Below are 17,872 nucleotides of genomic sequence, written 5' to 3' on the forward strand. Positions count from 1 at the left end.
TGTGTGAGAGAGAGAGTAGTTTACTAAAAGGTACCCATCAGTGTGTATTAAGACTCCTCAAGTAGAGACGGCTCCCCTAAACTAGCCTGGGTAGCTTCCCAGACTGTTTCTTGACTCAACAACACTACATAATTGGCCTGGTTCCACCTCAGTTTGTGCAGTCTTTACAATTCCTATAGTCATTGTTACAGACAGCATAAACATACCTGGGACCAGGCCATTGCCAAGATGGAGTCAATCTATCCCTACCTCTTCAGAGTGTCGTGCAGCGGTCTTCTGGGGTCCTTTAGTCCCCGAGGGGGCTGGGGATGGGGCGGGAGGCTCCTTGGAGCAAGGAATGGCTGCTCTATCCTCTTTTTCTTCTTCTTGCTCCTCCTCCTCAAGCTCAGAATCGCTCTCCTCTGCTTCCTCCTCCTCAGATTCACCACCATCATCATACTCATCTTCAGCGTCCTGGTAAACACACACAGTTAGAGAGAGCATATTATAACCTAGCTGGAATGCCAACTGTCCATTCCTTTTTATAACAACCATTCATTTCTATACAAACCATTCCTTTTTTCGATTACTGCAAATTAGGGTGCTAATCGTCATATGATTCAGATTAATTTAGAAGACATGTAATATTGGTTTGTAGTTTACCTGCTCGGTGCTCTCAGGCATCTTCACCTGCTCCAGCTTCTTGCGCTCCCGTTGACGCTGAGAGAAACATAGAAACAGCATCACGCATCAGGAATACACATGACTATGTTGTTCACTATGGCTCAGGAGGAGTAGGTGTGTGTGTGTGCGTGTTGCTCACCTTCCTCTTGGCTCTGCGTCGCTCCACTCTGCGTTTGGCCTTCTCCTCCTCACTCAGGCTGTCCTCCCCACTGATGTCCTGTTCCTTAAAGACATTATTTGGTACTACTGTATACTTTCTAGCCAGTAGTTCTGAAAGTAGTGCTCACGAACCGTAAGGGGTCCTCGAAAATTGCATACTACGTCACATTTGTGCAGATATGTGTACCACATCATTGCTCTCACTCTACTGTGTGTGCGCAACACTTGTTGGCTGTCACTCAAATGCTGAGGGACTGAAGCTCATTGGCTTAGAAGTCAAATTGCTAGGAGGCTGGTAGCTGTGGGGGAAAATGTAGGGAAAAATGATGCAGCCCAGCTCCCAGAAAAAGCGTTGCTTTGAAACTAGGGATTTCGTGGCTAATTGAGGTAAGACAGTAATTCTGCTCATAGATTATGCATGTATGAACTACACATTGGCACATCCAGCACAAAGCGGGAGGTTAAAGTCATCGCCTAAGTTCCAGAGCATGCCATTTAACTTTAAGACCACAATGCTCTGTCAAACATACATTGTCCTTCAGTGTAACATGTCCTTACCTCTGATTGATAGTATCACATTATTTTCAGGAAAATCATTCGTATGGAGATTCCTGCCAAAAATATGATTTGAAGATGATAACCGTACCTGAGACAGTGTGACGTCATCGGTGGGGTCAGGGGTCACTGCGCCACACTCCATCTCCTCCTGGCCCTGGGCACTGGGGGCTTCTGGGCAAAAAACAAAAACATACGAGTGTACAAAACATTAGGAACAACCTAATATTGAGTTGAACCCCCATTTGCCCTCAGAACAGCCGCAATTAATCAGGGCATGGACTACAAAGAGTTGAAAGCATTCTACAGGGATGCTGGCACATGTTGACTCCAATGCTTCCTTTCCTCAGTTGTTTCAAGTTTGCTGGATATCCTTTGGGTGGTGGACCATTGTTGATACACACGGGAAACTGTTCAGTGTGACAAACTCAGCAGCGTTGCAGTTCTTGACACACTCAAACCTGTGCGCCTAGCACCTGCTACCATACCCCATTCAAATGCACATCAATATTTTGTCTTGCCCATTCCCTCTGAATGGAACACATAGATAATCCATGTCTCAAGGCTTAAAAGTCCTTCTTTAACCTGTCTCCTCCCCTTTATCTACACTGATTGCAGTGGATTTAATAAGTGACAAAGGATCATAGCTTTCACCTGGATTCAGGTGGTCAGTCTATGTTACAGAAAGAGTAGGTGTTCCTAAATGTGTACATCAGGGTTCTATTCATACGTTGCATGCTCAAAGAGGTAAGCCAATCAATGTCTGTAATAGAGAATTGGTTGAAACCTAGCTAACATTAACAGAACTGTGTGGTCCCTGGCTTGAACCAGGTCACGGCTTCGCTGACATCGGATTCAAGTCAGTCTGTCACGCACATAAGTCTAACGACTGAACAGTTCCTTCTGCAAAAGGAGAACTGAGAATACATATTTTTTTAAATATTGTTTATGGTCAAAGCCTTAAAACAGGGGTGTCAATTTAATTCCATGGAGGGCCTAGTGTCTGCTGGTTTTTGTTTTTTATCCTGTCAATTAAGACCGAGACAATTAGATGAGGGAAGTTCCTTACTAACCAGTGACCATAATTATCAATCAAGTCCAAGGGAGGAGCGCAGAAACTCTGCCCTCTGTGGAATGAGTTTGACATGTGTCTTACACTGACAGGATTCAATCTTCTGTGTTTTACATTTCAAGCTCTGAATTCTGATGGACCAAAACGAGGATTTTTTTTAAATGAAGAAGTGAAACAGCTGTCAAGAGGTGTACATGTGACTTCTCTAGAAATACAGCGCATTCGGAAAGTATTCAGACCAATGATTAAATTGTTTTTTTTCCCATCAATCTACACACAATACTCCATCATTTGGCAAATGTATAAAAAAATACTAAACTGAAATATACATAAATATTCAGACCCTTTACTCAGTACTTTGTTGAAGGACCTTTGGAAGCGATTACAGCCTCAAGTCTTCTTGGGTATGCCGCTACAAGCTTGACACTCCTGTATTTGGGGAATTTCTAACATTCTTCTCTGCATATCCCTTTCAAGCTCTATCAAGTTGGATGGGGAGCGTCGCAGCACAGCTATTTTCAGGTATCTCCTGAAAATAGGATGTTCGATCGGGTTCAATTCCGGGGTCTTGCTCGGCCACTCAAGGACATTCAGAAACTTGTTCCGAAGCCACTCATGCGTCGTCTCTGCTGTGTGCTTAGGGTCATTGTCCTGTTTGACGGTGAACATTCGCCCCCAGTCTGAGGTCCTGAGCGCACTAGAGCAGGTTTTCATCCAGGAACTCTCTGTACTTTTCTCTGTTCATCCTGACACCCAGTCCCTGCCGCTGAAAAAAAATCCCCACAGCATGATGCTGCCACCACCATGATGCACTGTAGGGATGGAGCCAGGTTCACTCCAGACGTGACGCTTGGCATTCAGGCCAAATAATTAAATCTTTCATCAGACCAGAGAATCTTGTTTCTCATAGTCAGAGTCCTTTAGGTGCCTTTTGGGCAAGCGGGCTGTCATGTGCCTTTAACTGAGGAGCGGCTTCTGTCTGGTCACTCTACCATAATGGCCTAATTGGTGGTGCTGCAGAGATGGTTGTCCTTCTTGAAGATTCTCCCAAGTACACTGAAGCTCTATCAGAGTGACCATCAGGTTCTTGGTCACCTCCCTGACCAAGGCCATTTTCCCCCCGATTGCTCAGCTCCAAGGAGAGCTGGCCGCCCGGTGGTTCCAAACTCCTTCCATTTGATAATGATGGAGGCCACTGTGTTCTTGGGGACCTTCAATGCTGCAGAAATGTTTGGGTACCCTTCCCCAGATCTGTGCCTTAACACAAACCGGTCTCGGAGCTCTACAGACAATTCCTTCGACCTAATGGCTTCGTTTTTGCTCTGACATGCACTGTCAAATGAGGGAGCTTATATAGACAGGTGTGTGCCTTTCCAAATCATGCCCAATCAATTGAATTTACCACAGGTGGACTCCAATCAAGTTGGAGAAACATCTCAAGGATGATCAATGGAAACAGGATGCACCTGAGCTCAATATTGAGTCTCAAGGAAAAGGGTCTGAATACTTATGCAAATAAATGTGCAAACTTTTTTTTAAACTGTTTTCGCTTTGTCATGTTTTTTTTCTTCTTCTTTCATGTATTTTAGAATAAAGCTGTAATGTAACAAAATGTCTGAATACTTTCCAAATGCACTGTATGCCTGGCTGTGACACCAATCTGTGCCTTTCCACAACTTTGTCCCAGAGTTTGTTTTTTTAAGATCCTTGGTGCTCATGATTGAGTGTTTGCTTTGCAAGTCACTACTAGCAGACAGAACCTACAGGAACTGCTGAATGAATCCTGAAATCACGTGAATCAATACAATTTAACACAGGTTGAGGCCAATAAACTTGGTGTGTGATTCTGAATATGATTGGTTAGCCCTGAGCTAATTTAGGATTGCTATTACAAGGTGGGTGGATGCTTACAGTAAGCAACCAAGCTATTCCATTTATTGATTTTCAAAAGAATACATCAAAAAATGTCACTTGTGCGGTAGGATGTGTAGATCAAAGGGTGTTAAGTACACTGCTCAAAAAAATAAAGGGAACACTAAAATAACACATCCTAGATCTGAATGAATGAAATTTTCTTATTAAATACTTTTTTCTTTACATAGTTGAATGTGCTGACAACAAAATCACACAGAGTCATTGTGCATAGAGTTGTATGGTTTGTTAAACTTTTAAAATCAATGGTTTTTGTTTGGTATACATTCTAAGTGAAAAATCTGTCCTTCACTGGGCAACAAAAACCATGGTTATGCACTGGGCAACAACAGACAGTTGACACAAAACAGAGTTCAGTGGTTAAACAGTACGTTCCGTGGTTAAGGAGTGAAACTGATTGTTGTGGAATCATGTGTCATTTGTCTAGTCTAGACATTACATCTGTCTGGTCTAGTGACATTTGCCTACAGTTTGTCTGAGGGGAGACAATAGGCAAACTAAAATAACAGGAGGAAATGAGCTCCGATGGGATGGGTTGACATGGAATCTAGAGGTCGACCGATTAATCGGAATGGCCGATTAATTAGGGCCGTTTTCAAGTTTTATAACAATCGGTAACAGGCATTTTTGGACGCTGATTATATTGCAATCCACAAGGAGACTGCGTGGCAGTGCAGACAGCAAGGAGCCATGGTAAATTGCTAGCTAGCATTAAACTTATCTTTTAATAAACAATCAACCTTAACATCATCACTAGTTAACTACACATGGTTGATGATATTACTAGTTTAACTAGCTTGCCCTGCGTTGCATATAATCAATGCGGTGCCTGAAATGGTGTCACTTCTCTTGCGTTCAGTGTAAGTAGAGTCAGGGTATATGCAGCAGTTTGTCTTGGCTTGTTGCGAACTGTGTGAATACCATTTCTTCTTAACAAAGACCATAATTAATTTGCCAGAATTGTACATAATTATGACATAACATTGACGGTTGTGCAATGTAACAGCAATATTTAGACGGTTCAGTTTTTCATTGAAAGAATAAATGTTTTGTTTTCAAAATGAGTTTCCGGATTTGACCATATTAATGACCTATCTGTGTGATTCTTCTTTTGATAATTAAGTCTATGATTTGATATTTGATAGAGCAGTCTAAACGGTGGTAGGCAGCAGCAGGCTCGTAAGCATTCATTCAAACCACACTTCCTTCCGATTGCCAGCAGCTTTTTGCAATGCTTGAAGCACAGCGCTGTTTAGGACTTCAAGCCTATCAACTCCCGAGATTAGGCTGCCAATACTATAGTGCCTATAAGAACATCCAATAGTCAAAGTATATGAAAGACAAATGGTATAGAGAGAAATAGTACTATAATAACTACAACCTAAAACGTCTTACCTGGGAATATTGAAGACTCATGTTTAAAAGGAACCACCAGCTTTCAAATGTTCTCATGATCTGAGCAAGGAACTGAAACGTTACCTTTTTTACATGGCACATATTGCACTTTTGCTTTCTTCTCCAACACAGTGTTTTTGCATTATTTAAACCAAATTGAAAATGTTTCATTATTTATTTGAGACTACATTTATTTTATTTATGTATTATATTAAGTTAAAATAAAAAAAGTATTCATTGTTCATTCAGTATTGTTGTAATTGTCATGATTACGTATATACAGTGGGGCAAAAAAGTATTTAGTCAGCCACCAATTATGCAAGTTCTCCAACTTAAAAAGATGAGAGAGGCCTGTAATTTTCATCATAGCTACACTTCAACTATGACAGACAAAATGAGAAAAAAATCCAGAAAATCACATTGTAGGATTTTTAATGAATTTATTTGCAAATGATGGTGGAAAATAAGTATTTGGTCACCTACAAACAAGCAAGATTTCTGGCTCTCACAGACCTGTAACTTCTTCTTTAAGAGGCTCCTCTGTCCTCCACTCGTTACCTGTATTAATGGCACCTGTTTGAACTTGTTATCAGTATAAAAGACACCTGTCCACAACCTCAAACAGTCACACTCCAAACTCCACTATGGCCAAGACCAAAGAGCTGTCAAAGGACACCAGAAACAAAATTGTAGACCTGCACCAGGCTGGCAAGACTGAATCTGCAATAGGTAAGCAGCTTGGTTTGAAGAAATCAACTGTGGGAGCAATTATTAGGAAATGGAAGACATACAAGACCACTGATAATCTCCCTCGATCTGGGGCCCCACGCAAGATCTCACCCCGTGGGGTCAAAATGATCACAAGAACGGTGAGCAAAAATCCCAGAACCACACGGGGGACCTAGTGAATGATCTGCAGAGAGCTGGGACCAAAGTAACAAAGCCTACCATCAGTAACACACTACGACGCCAGGGACTCAAATCCTGCAGTGCCAGACGTGTCCCCCTGCTTAAGCCAGTACATGTCCAGGCCCGTCTGAAGTTTGCTAGAGAGCATTTGGATGATCCAGAAGAAAGAGGATTGGGAGAATATCATATGGTCAGATGAAACCAAAATATAACTTTTTGGTAAAAACTCAACTCGTCGTGTTTGGAGGACAAAGAATGCTGAGTTGCATCCAAAGAACACCATACCTACTGTGAAGCATGGGGGTGGAAACATCATGCTCTGGGGCTGTTTTTCTGCAAAGGGACCAGGACGACTGATCCGTGTAAAGGAAAGAATGAATGGGGCCATGTATCGTGAGATGTTGAGTGAAAACCTCCTTCCATCAGCAAGGGCACTGAAGATGAAACGTGACTCGGTCTTTCAGCATGACAATGATCCCAAACACACCGCCCGGGCAATGAAGGAGTGGCTTCATAAGAAGCATTTCAATGTCCTGGAGTGGCCTAGCCAGTCTCCAGATCTCAACCCCAGAGAAAATCTTTGGAGGGAGTTGAAAGTCCGCGTTGCACAGTAACAGCCCCAAAACATCACTGCTCTAGAGGAGATCTGCATGGACGAATGGGCCAAAATACCAGCAACAGTGTGTGAAAACCTTTGACCTCTGTCATTGCCAACAAAGGGTATATAATTGAGATAAACTTTTGTTAATGACCAAATACTTATTTTCCACCATAATTTGCAAATAAATTCATTAAAAAAAAATTCCCTCATTTTGTCTGTCATAGTTGAAGTGTACCTATGATGAAAATTACAGGCCTCTCATCTTTTTAATTGGGAGAACTTGCACAATTGGTGGCTGACTAAATACTTTTTTGCCCCACTGTGTGTGTGTGTGTGTGTGTATGTATATATATATATATATATATATATATATATATATACACACACAAATAAATAAATAAATAATATAATATATACATTAAAAAAAAAACGTTTTCTAGATCTGTGTCTAAGGGTAGCCTCTAAGTGAAACATGTGTAAGCACAGGTGTGGGAGTTCTGTAGAAACAAATCAATAAATACAAGCCATTTTTACATCAGCAGATGTCACAAAGTGCTTATACAGAAACCCAGCCTAAAACCCCAACAGAGTTTGTGTGAGCCTAGTAAATGGTGGGACAGGGTGAATGTGAGTTTAATGATGATGCAGATCATGAGATCTCTGAGTGTAAACACAGAGACGAGAAGAAGGCGGGTGGGGACGGTTGGTATCCATATATAGAACATCTGCTAAGATCAAACCAACACACATCAAAATCGTATTTATCGGTCTCTGTACTAGAGGCCATAATTAGTGCTGGTGTTTTGCTTGGCTGGTATTTAATTGAGGAAATCTGTTAGAATGTATTCCCACGCATAAGAGAAATATTTGACTGTATACAAATGTCAGCAAGTTTGAAATTATTATGTTTTAGTCAAATGCTATATTTGTTTGTGCTTCTTGCCGTAATTTGCATTTTACAAATGATTTGTAATTAGATTCAGATCGCTAATGTGTTTTTTTTCTCTTTTTCTTGAGCTGAAGGTCAGGGGGCCGGAACATACAGTAGTTGATGATCCCTGCTCTGGGCTACGGCCTTATCAAAACAGAGCCATCGTTTCTAAATGACATCAAATGGCTGAACAGGGACAAAGTCATCCAACAATATGTTCTGGGAGGGCAGGGAAGGTCTGGGGAGCTGGCTGACCTGTGATGTCACAGCCTCATCTTGACTAGGGCCCGCAGAGTCCCTTCCCTGAGCCGAGTTCAAACTTCTTAGGGGAGAATGGAAGACATTTAAAGGGATAGTTATATGATAAATGTATATATTTATGGTCTTCTAACCTCAAAAGGAGCTCAGTGAAAAGTAGTCAAAGGTATATATCTTTTCTTTCTTTTTCTTCTTCAGAAAGCTGTTCCTGTAATCTAAATGGCCATGATGTCAGTGGGGTACAAGTCCATTGATGAATATAATACTAGAGTGGCTGTCGTTCTGCCACTGAACAGGCAGTTAACCCACTGTTCCCAGGCCGTCATTGAAAATTAGAATGTGTTCTTAACTGACTTGCCTGGTTAAATAAAGGTAAAAAAAAATAATAAAAAAATGTCATAAGTTCCCCTCACATGCTGATTTCCTATTGGGCTGCTAGGGGTCAAGTCAGGGCCACTGTGTCAGTTCATTCACCCTGGAAGACACCAGGACAAATATACAGGTAATGAGATACAGATACAGTGGGCATGTTCAATAGGGCACAATGTAGCAAAATGTTTCCAAAATGGAAAGTGAACAGGTGGGATGTTTAGATAAAACACTGGATTGACATCTATACATAGACCTGTACACTGTTGAAATTTCCATCTCCTCAGTGTGGAAGATCTGTGGCATTTCTTGGAGTAGTTCCCACGCGCACACATGCAAACACCAGCGGTGACTAACTATCCGTCTGTGACTCACCACCAGACCATATAGGGATGGAGTAAATCTCAGCATCTGGTCCCATCCAGAAACCCTGAGATCTGAGAGGACAGGATAGACATAGACTAAACACTAGGAAATATGGTAAAAACTCCACCCAGTCCTAATTTTATGTCAGTGTCCGGCCTGCTACTTAAATGGCAGGATACGCATGTTCTTACTGCACCGTCTGAGTACCCATTACCTGCTAAATCATACTGTTCCTTCAATCCCCATCATAAAGGAATGTTCTCTGTCCAACAAATTATCCAGATCTGATGCCAATAGCAACAAAAGATCCAGTGTTTACCTCTTGTAGGAAATTAGTGGTGCTGAAAGGGGATTTTGCTGACACAAGAATGTAAAATATACAGTATATCATCCCAAACTATGGGAGGCTAGCTACACCATCTAGCTAAATATGATACTCAGCCTCCCTCGTCATCGCTATTCACTCACTACCCAAATCAGAGCTCTCTGACTCTGCCCTGTCCTGGAGAGCTATGCCTACTGTATGCAGGCTTTCGTTCCAGCCTAGCACTAACAACCCCAGCACTCATTTTGGACTCATCATACTCTATAATGGTACCTGCTAGACATTTGCATGACTGAAATCATCTAACATCTCAGATCACAGGTGTGTGAGAAAGCGCAAAATTCTACCATCTCAAGATTGTTGGGTCGTTCCTCCACAAAAAGCACCAGAAAGAGGATTGACTGCCACCATCTCAAGATTGTTCGGGAATCATGTCTGTAGTTAGAAAAAGATTAGATTAGCATTCCTACAACATTTTGTTGAAATATAATTTGATCTCTGAGAAATTAAGCTAATTGATTTCTCCCAAATTGGCCATTTTAAATTATTGGATTCATATAAAATAAATAGGGTATATAACATCCAATTTGGACCAAAATAAATAAATCTAACAATGAGCAAGATATGAGGATTCCAAAGAAAAATGGTGAAAAGCCACCCACGGAACCCCACCCCAAAAAACCAGTATATATTATCAGTTCTCTATGTTTGACAAGTAGTATTGAGCTGCAGCTTAGAGTCGTATTTCTTTATCCTATGTAAATTGGAGTCTTGTCTCTGTCTTTTCCGTTTTGCGTCGGACCTCAGAAAAACTAGCTGTTGCCATTGACGTCGGCTAATGGGGATCCTAATAAAATAAACAATGTACTGTACCTACCTACGTAATAACCACGTCATCAAGTTACAAAGAAAAAATACAAATACCAAAAAAGGGGAACAGGGCTGCAAGCTACACTTTCTGCAACTGGAATCAGGCCTAGACAAAGAGATCAGAAACCAGGGGATTCAAAGAGCTACTTTGTAAACACAGCTTTTACATTGAACCTTTATTGAACTAGGCAAGTCAGTTAAGAACAAATTCTTATTTACAATGACGGCCTACCCCAGCCAAACCCTAACCCAGACGACACTGGGCCAATTGTGCGCCGCCCTATAGGACTCCCAATCATGGCCAGTTGTGATACAGCCTGGAACCGAACCAGGGTCTGTTGTGACGCCTCCAGCACTGAGATGCAGTGCCTTAGAGCACTGTGCCACTCGGGCTACCCAACAAGTTGTTGCGAATTTAGAGCGAGAGTAAAGTTAGTGATCAAAAAGAAAAGAGGGACAGCATGTCAGTATTTAGCACAAATGAGAAGGGGAAAAGTATTTTGTCTCTGTCAATGGAGGCTGCTAAGGGGAGGACGGCTCATAATAATGGCTAGAACGGAGCGAATGAAATGGCATCAAACGCATGGAAACCATGTGTTTGATACCATTCCACCTGGTCCACTCCAGCCATAACTGGGGAAGAGGGGCTCCTGGTAAAGGTGCCACCAACCTCCTGTGCTCTCTGTGTATCATGTTATGTAACTAATCTCTGATATCGACAAGAGAAAGAAAAATTGTCAACAAAAAATGTTGAGGGAAACTTTGTAGAAAGTTTAAACATTTCGAAAATGTTATGTGGTTCCCGCAATTTGGTTGGTTGGGGCAGTTGTGGGTTTGATTCCCACATGGGCCACAAACGGAATACCGTAAAACTTAAAATAATAGCCCAGGTGTTTGCTTAAATCACTGAACACAACAGGGCCCTTTTTGAGCCAGGCATCTAGCATATATTTCTTTAATTCACACAACCTTTTGCATAGTTAAATTGTTTATTTCCAGCATTTTAATCAATTTATTTATTTTCTGCACTAATGCATTTACACACTGTAACTAGGTTTCCATCCAATGGGTGACAGATTTTCCTTGACACCCAAAAGTACTTGTTACATTTTGAATGCTTAGCAAGACAGGAAAATAGTCAAATTCATCCATACTGCCTCTGATCTGGCAGACTCACTTGTAAATGGTGTGTGAATGTTGGAGCGTGCCCCTGGCTATCCCTAATAAAAATGTGGCTGGTTTGCTAAATATAAGGACTTTTTAATTATTTATACTTTTACTTTTGATACTTAAGTATATTTTAAACCAAATCATTTTGCTCAAGTAGAATTTTACTGGGTGACTGACTTTTACTTGAGTCATTTTCTGTTAAGGTATCTTTACTTTTACTCAAGTATGACAGTTGGGTACTTTTTCTACCACTGCCCATGTGTAAATGTAACTGGGAGGAAGTGTAGTTTGTTGGCTGGATGCACACAGTCATAAGGATCTGTGCAAACCTGCTACAGTAATGGCGTTTTCACACATAGTTTGACTATTTGTTACATTGTATTATTTCCATTTGGTCCGGTTGAAACTAAAATTCCTAAATAAAACTGTGTCCAAGCAAGTCATTTGTTTTATCGTCCAAAAATTCTCACCTTTTGGACCTAGACTTTGCCCCGATAATGTACTGGGCGTACAGCCCAGTACATCACTGGGGCCAAGCTTCCTGACATCCAGGACCTATATACTAGGCAGCGTCAGAGGAAGGCCCAAAAATGTGTCAACGACTCCAGTTACTCAAGTCACAGACTGTTCTCTCTGCTATTGCATGGTAAGCAATACAGGAGCACCAAGTCTAGGACCAAAAGCATCCTTAACAGCTTCTACCCCCAAGACTGCTGAACAACTGATCAAATGGCCACCCGGAATATTAACATTGACCCCCCCCCATTTGTTTTTACACTGCTGCTACTGGCTGTTTATGATCTATGCAGTCACTTTACAAATTACCTTGACTAACCTGTACCCCCACACATTGTCTCGGTACCGGTACCCCCTGTATAAAGCCTCGTTATTGTTATGTACATTTCTTGTGTTACTTTTTTTTTTTTTTTTTTTTAACTTTTGATTATTTCGTAAATATTTTCTTGACTCTATTTCTTGAACTGCATTGTTTAAGGGTTTGTAAGTAAGCATTTCATGGTAAGGTCAGCGCATGTGACAAATAAAAGTTGATTTGATTTGAAAAGGTGCCAACAAGAAACAGTGTGTATTTCCTAGGGGAAAAAAATGATGACAGATCACCAGATAAGGAGACGGTGATGAGACACCAGTCCGTTTTAGAGTAATGGAGGACATAACCACTAGGGCTGGGACAATACCAGTATCAGGATACTCTTTAGTATCGTGACAAGGAAATAAAACACAAGGTGGTTTAAACTTCTTTAGGAAAACAGCCCTAATGTTGCAAACAAACATCATTATGCTATCATCCAGTCACATTTATATATTTTCCAAGCTATTAGCACACAATCTTTTACATAGAGTAGGTTTTTAAAGCACCAAAGAGTTCTCTGCTTCATGTTTTCATGTTGTTATCATAACACTGTTTAGAATATCTACATAAGTTCAGCTATTGCATTTTTGTCATATTACACTGTAGGTTACTCAGTATGAGAAGAGTGTCATCCTCGTGCATCTTACATCTGTCTGTAGTTATTGAACTCTGCCTGCTGGACCCATGAGACAAACTCTGTCATATGGAGTGTCATACACTCCACCCCTCCTGCCCCCTGACTGCACCTGTCCATAACCTGTAATACATTACACTGATGGAAGGGATGTATCACTCACTGGTGACCTGAAGACAGAGCCTCACCCAGAGAGGTGTGCATGTCAGTATGTTAGATAGTCAAATAATCCTTAGATTTGGGCAAATAGACCATAGAAATGCCATTCTAGTTCTGGTTAGAGAGCTGAAGTTATGCTCTAAACACAACTGATGTTATTTGTTAGGTAAAGTGAAGGCATACAGTCTATATAAGCACAACAATATGATATTTACAGCAGAAAATGTTTTGTCTTTGTAACACAAACACATCATTAGATTTTTTTGTTGATGCATCTACACTCAAGTTGGGTGATGTTCAATGTCCACATGTAGCCTGCACCAGTAGGGAGATTAGTTCTAGGATTTGTTTCCCGGGAAAGATCTAACAGTGGACATAAGGAAAGACTAAACTTGCCAGTTATAGAATATTGTGTAGGTGAGCTGACTGAAGACCATGGGCATTCAACTGGCAGTAGTTTATATCGTTTCCACGGTAACATGTATTTATTTACATGATGTTATGAAATGTTGAAACTAAGTTGCAAGCTACTTTTGTAGCAAGTGTGTCTTATTTAACACATTACAGACACTAATTCTTGCCATAACTGATTTGACAGAGAAATATAGCTGCAGCTGGCTACCATTTCACCAAGCTATGCTAGCTAACTGCTGTCAGGTTGGCTAAATAGAAGGTCTTTAGCCTACATGTTGAACCTAATTAGCTGACAATCTTGAGATGGTGAGTCAGTCAGGAGGGGAGAAGTCCTCAAATTCAAAACTGAATTCTCTCCATAGACGGGTTGGTTGTTTAGCAACAACCGAAGTGTGTGCACTATGGGACAAAACAGACAGGGTTGGCTTAGATTGTTGACAACATGTAAACTAGATTTTGTCTCCAAATGTTTATTGAATGCATAAATACATTTGCACAATGAGCACTTGTTGTCTCTCAAATAGATTGTTAGAGTTTAAAATGTAACCATATTACAGTTGACATGAAATCAGTCAGACACACCAAAGGAACACCCACATTAAACCACAGCCCAAAGACAACTCGTTTGTCTTCAATCATGGCCATGAGCATTTTTTTGCGAGCATTGATGAAAATAATTTGGTTATGGAAATTCAGGTGTTTCAGACGTTTGAGGCTGCTGTACAAACACTGAAAATAAAAGATGCAACATTGAAACTTAAGAACGGAAAGCATAGCAATGCATAGTGACTATGCATAGATGTTGTTATCATCTACGCAATCGGAATGGCCGATAATCTGTATTTTTGGACACCGATCATGGCCGATTACATTGCACTCCATGAGGAGACTGCGTGGCAGGCTGTGACTACCTGTTATGCGAGTGCAGCAAGGAGCCACGGTAAGGTGCTAGCTAGCATTAAACTTATCTTATAAAAAACAATCAATCTTAACATAATCACTAGTTAACTACACATGGTTGAGGATATTACTAGTTTATCTAGCTTGTCCTGCGGTGCCTGTTTATTCATCATTGAATCACAGCCTACTTCTCCAAATGGATGATTTAACAAGCGGATTCGCGAAAAAAGCACTGTCGTTGCACCAATGTGTACCCAAACATAAACATCAATGCCTTTCTTAAAATCAATACACATGTAGATATTTTTAAACCTGCATATTTAGTTAATATTGCCTGCTAACATAAATTTATTTTAACTAGGGAAATTGAGTCACTGCTCTTACATTCTGTGCAACAGAGTCAGGGTATATGCAGCAGTTTGGGCCGCCTGGCTCGTTGCGAACTGTGTGAAGACTATTTCTTCCTAACAAAGACAGCCAACTTCGCCAAACGGGGGATGATTTAAACAAAAGCGCATTTGTGAAAATTGCACAATCATTCCACGACTGTACCTAAACATAAACATCCGGAAACTATCATTTAGATAGCCTTTCTTAAAATCAATACACAGAAGTATATTTTTTAAAACCTGCATATTTAGTTAAAATAAATTAATGTTAGTAGGCAATATTAAACTAGGGAAATTGTGTCACTTCTCTTGCGTTCATTGCAAGCAGAGTCAGGGTATATGAAACAGTTTGGACCACCTGGTGCGTTGCAAACTAATTTGCCAGAATTTTACATAATTATGACATAACATTGAAGTTTGTGTAATGTAACAGCAATATTTAGACTTAGGGATGCCACCCGTTAGATAAAATATGGAACGGTTCCGTATTTCACTGAAAGAATAAACGTTTTGTTTTCTAAATGATAGTTTCGGATTTGACCATATTAATGACCAAAGGCTCGTATTTCTGTGTGTTATTATATTATAATTAAGTCTATGATTTGATAGAGCAGTCTGACTGAGTGGTGGTAGGCTGTTTAGGACTTCAAGCCTATCAACTCCCGAGATTAGGCTGGCAATACTGAAGTACCTATAAGAACATCCAATAGTCAAAGGTATATGAAATACAAATGGTATAGAGAGAAATAGTACTATAATAACTACAACCTAAAACTTCTTACCTGGGAATATTGAAGACTCATGTTAAAAGGAACCACCAGCTTTCATGTTCTCAGCAAGGAACTTAAACGTTAGCTTTTTTACATGGCACATATTGCACTTTTAATTTCTTCTCCAACACTGTGTTTTTGCATTATTTAAACCAAATTGAACATGTTTCATTATTTATTTGAGACTAAATAGATTTTATTGATGTATTATATTTAGTTAAAATAAAAAGTGTTCATTGTTCATTCAGTATTGTCGTAATTGTCATTATTACAAATATATACATGTAAAAATCAGCCGATTAATCGGTATCGTTTTTTTGGGGGGTCCTCCAATGATCGGTATCTGCGTTGAAAAATCATAATCAGTCGACCTCTAGTACATATTACCTCAACTAACTGGTGCCCCTGCACATTGACTCTGTACCAGTACCCCCTGTATATAGTCTCGCCATTGTTATTTTACTGCTGTTCTTTAATAACTTGTTACTTTATTTATTATTCTACATATTTTTGTTTACTTCATTGTTGGTTAGGGGCTCGTAAGTAAGCATTTAACTGTAAGGCCTTTTTCGGCGCATGTGACTATTACAATTTGATTTGACAAAGAACAGTTCTACCGCTTCTTAGACTTGCTTTCAATGAGAATGACAGGTCTATAACATTTACATTTACATTTAAGTCATTTAGCAGACGCTCTTATCCAGAGCGACTTACAAATTGGTGCGTTCACCTTAAGACATCCAGTGGAACAGCCACTTTACAATAGTGCATCTAAATAACACTCTTCTATGTGAATTTTGTCTGGTTGCTACACATTGCAGCTTTAATGCATTGGGTTCTGGAGAGCAAGGCTATGCCATGTTTGAGCAATTCTTATCAGTTGTGCTTCATTAAAGTGTTTTTGGACGAGGCGATGAGAGGAAGTGTTGCTCTAATAGCCAAGCCGTCATAGGTATGCATTCAGATTCCTTCATTCAGTAAGATATGCAAATGTGCAAAATCCCTGTGCTGTTCTCAGTATAGACCGACATACTTTAATGAAATATAGTTGACACGTTACAACTATTTTTGTGGGCCATTAAACAATCCACATCATGAACACTCAGAAGTAAATTCGTGTAGCAATCGTTAATGTACCAATGTAGCGTCGAAAAAGCTAGCGGGAGAGTGGCAAGCGTAGCCACTTGTTTGAATGTATTTGAACTTCTAATCATAAACAAGCAACAAAAGCGCCGAAGTATGTTATTGCAGATTCGTTATTATATCAGTGTAACTCCAAACACTCCCTTGAAATGTTTTGTAATCCTAGTTCAAAGGACAAATCAACTTTTTTTTTGCAGACTAACTGTTAACGAGTTGAGAGGAAAGTTCGAAAAGAGTTGTAAAAAAGTGGAGATTTCTTACCGCTCCCAAGCCCCAACAGCCTGTAAATATCCCATGTGAACCGCATGACACCGACCATTCAGCATTATCGACTCAAATACCCGTTAACAAAACCACACACATTGTTACAAAGTAAAAAACGCTTATAACATGGGGACCTTAGCTGTCTCAGATCTGCGGGAATTTGGGAGGTTTGGTCAGGGCTTCCTGGGCGTCATGAGTCGGCATATTTGGTTCGTTGGAGGTACCACCCAATGCCCACGTCTTAAAGAGGCAGTTCACGACTAAATCCCAAATTTATATTCGTTTTCACATATAAATAGAATCTAGAAGTGTACGTATGTTCCCTTCAATCTGTGCTGTAATGTTTTGCGTTAACTCTACTGACATTACAACAAATAGGCCTACATTCCATTCCATGAGCCACATCAGTTAGCATAATTTGAATGAACATTCTACATGACAATTCAGCATCAATTGATATAACATCCCAAATTTCCATGGAAATGATTTCGCTTTCAATAGATACTATAGAATGTTATTTTTTTAAATAAAAGTGTGGTGGCCACTATTTAGTGTACGATACTCTCAACCCCTGATAGTTACAACCTAATTTACATGGACCAGTGGGATTCCCAAACCTCACCTAAAGTTTTGACAGTAGCCTTTCAGTTTAAGATGTTTTCATTTGGACCAAAATATTATATTGACATCTTCACAGAAAAACCGACAGACAGACTGTCATTTCAGCTGCATTTTTACAATTTAGACATTTGG

General features: G+C 40.2%; 1 protein-coding gene across 5 annotated transcripts in view; it reads right to left on the minus strand.

Annotated features, from left to right (window-relative positions):
• Positions 1–17,314, minus strand: part of zgc:123010 (uncharacterized protein LOC641500 homolog) — a 33,262-nt gene extending 15,948 nt beyond the window's left edge. The window contains exons 1-5 of one of the 5 annotated variants that reach the window (XM_029645517.2): positions 17,117–17,314; positions 1,469–1,551; positions 803–880; positions 643–699; positions 250–453 (exon numbers count right to left, since the gene is read on the minus strand). In XM_029645517.2, coding sequence (XP_029501377.2) covers positions 250–453; positions 643–699; positions 803–880; positions 1,469–1,551; positions 17,117–17,174 — 480 coding nt within the window. In that variant the 5' untranslated portion in view covers positions 17,175–17,314. Of the gene's footprint in view, positions 1–249; positions 454–642; positions 700–802; positions 887–1,468; positions 1,552–8,888; positions 8,912–9,882; positions 9,904–17,116 lie in introns of those variants that run through there. The other 4 variants (XM_029645516.2, XM_029645518.2, XM_029645520.2 and 1 more) reach the window with 4 other exon arrangements.
• Positions 17,315–17,872: the final 558 nt, after the last annotated feature.

The sequence above is a fragment of the Oncorhynchus nerka genome, linkage group LG10 (assembly GCF_034236695.1).
Source record: "Oncorhynchus nerka isolate Pitt River linkage group LG10, Oner_Uvic_2.0, whole genome shotgun sequence".
NCBI classification, from domain to species: Eukaryota; Metazoa; Chordata; class Actinopteri; order Salmoniformes; family Salmonidae; genus Oncorhynchus; species Oncorhynchus nerka.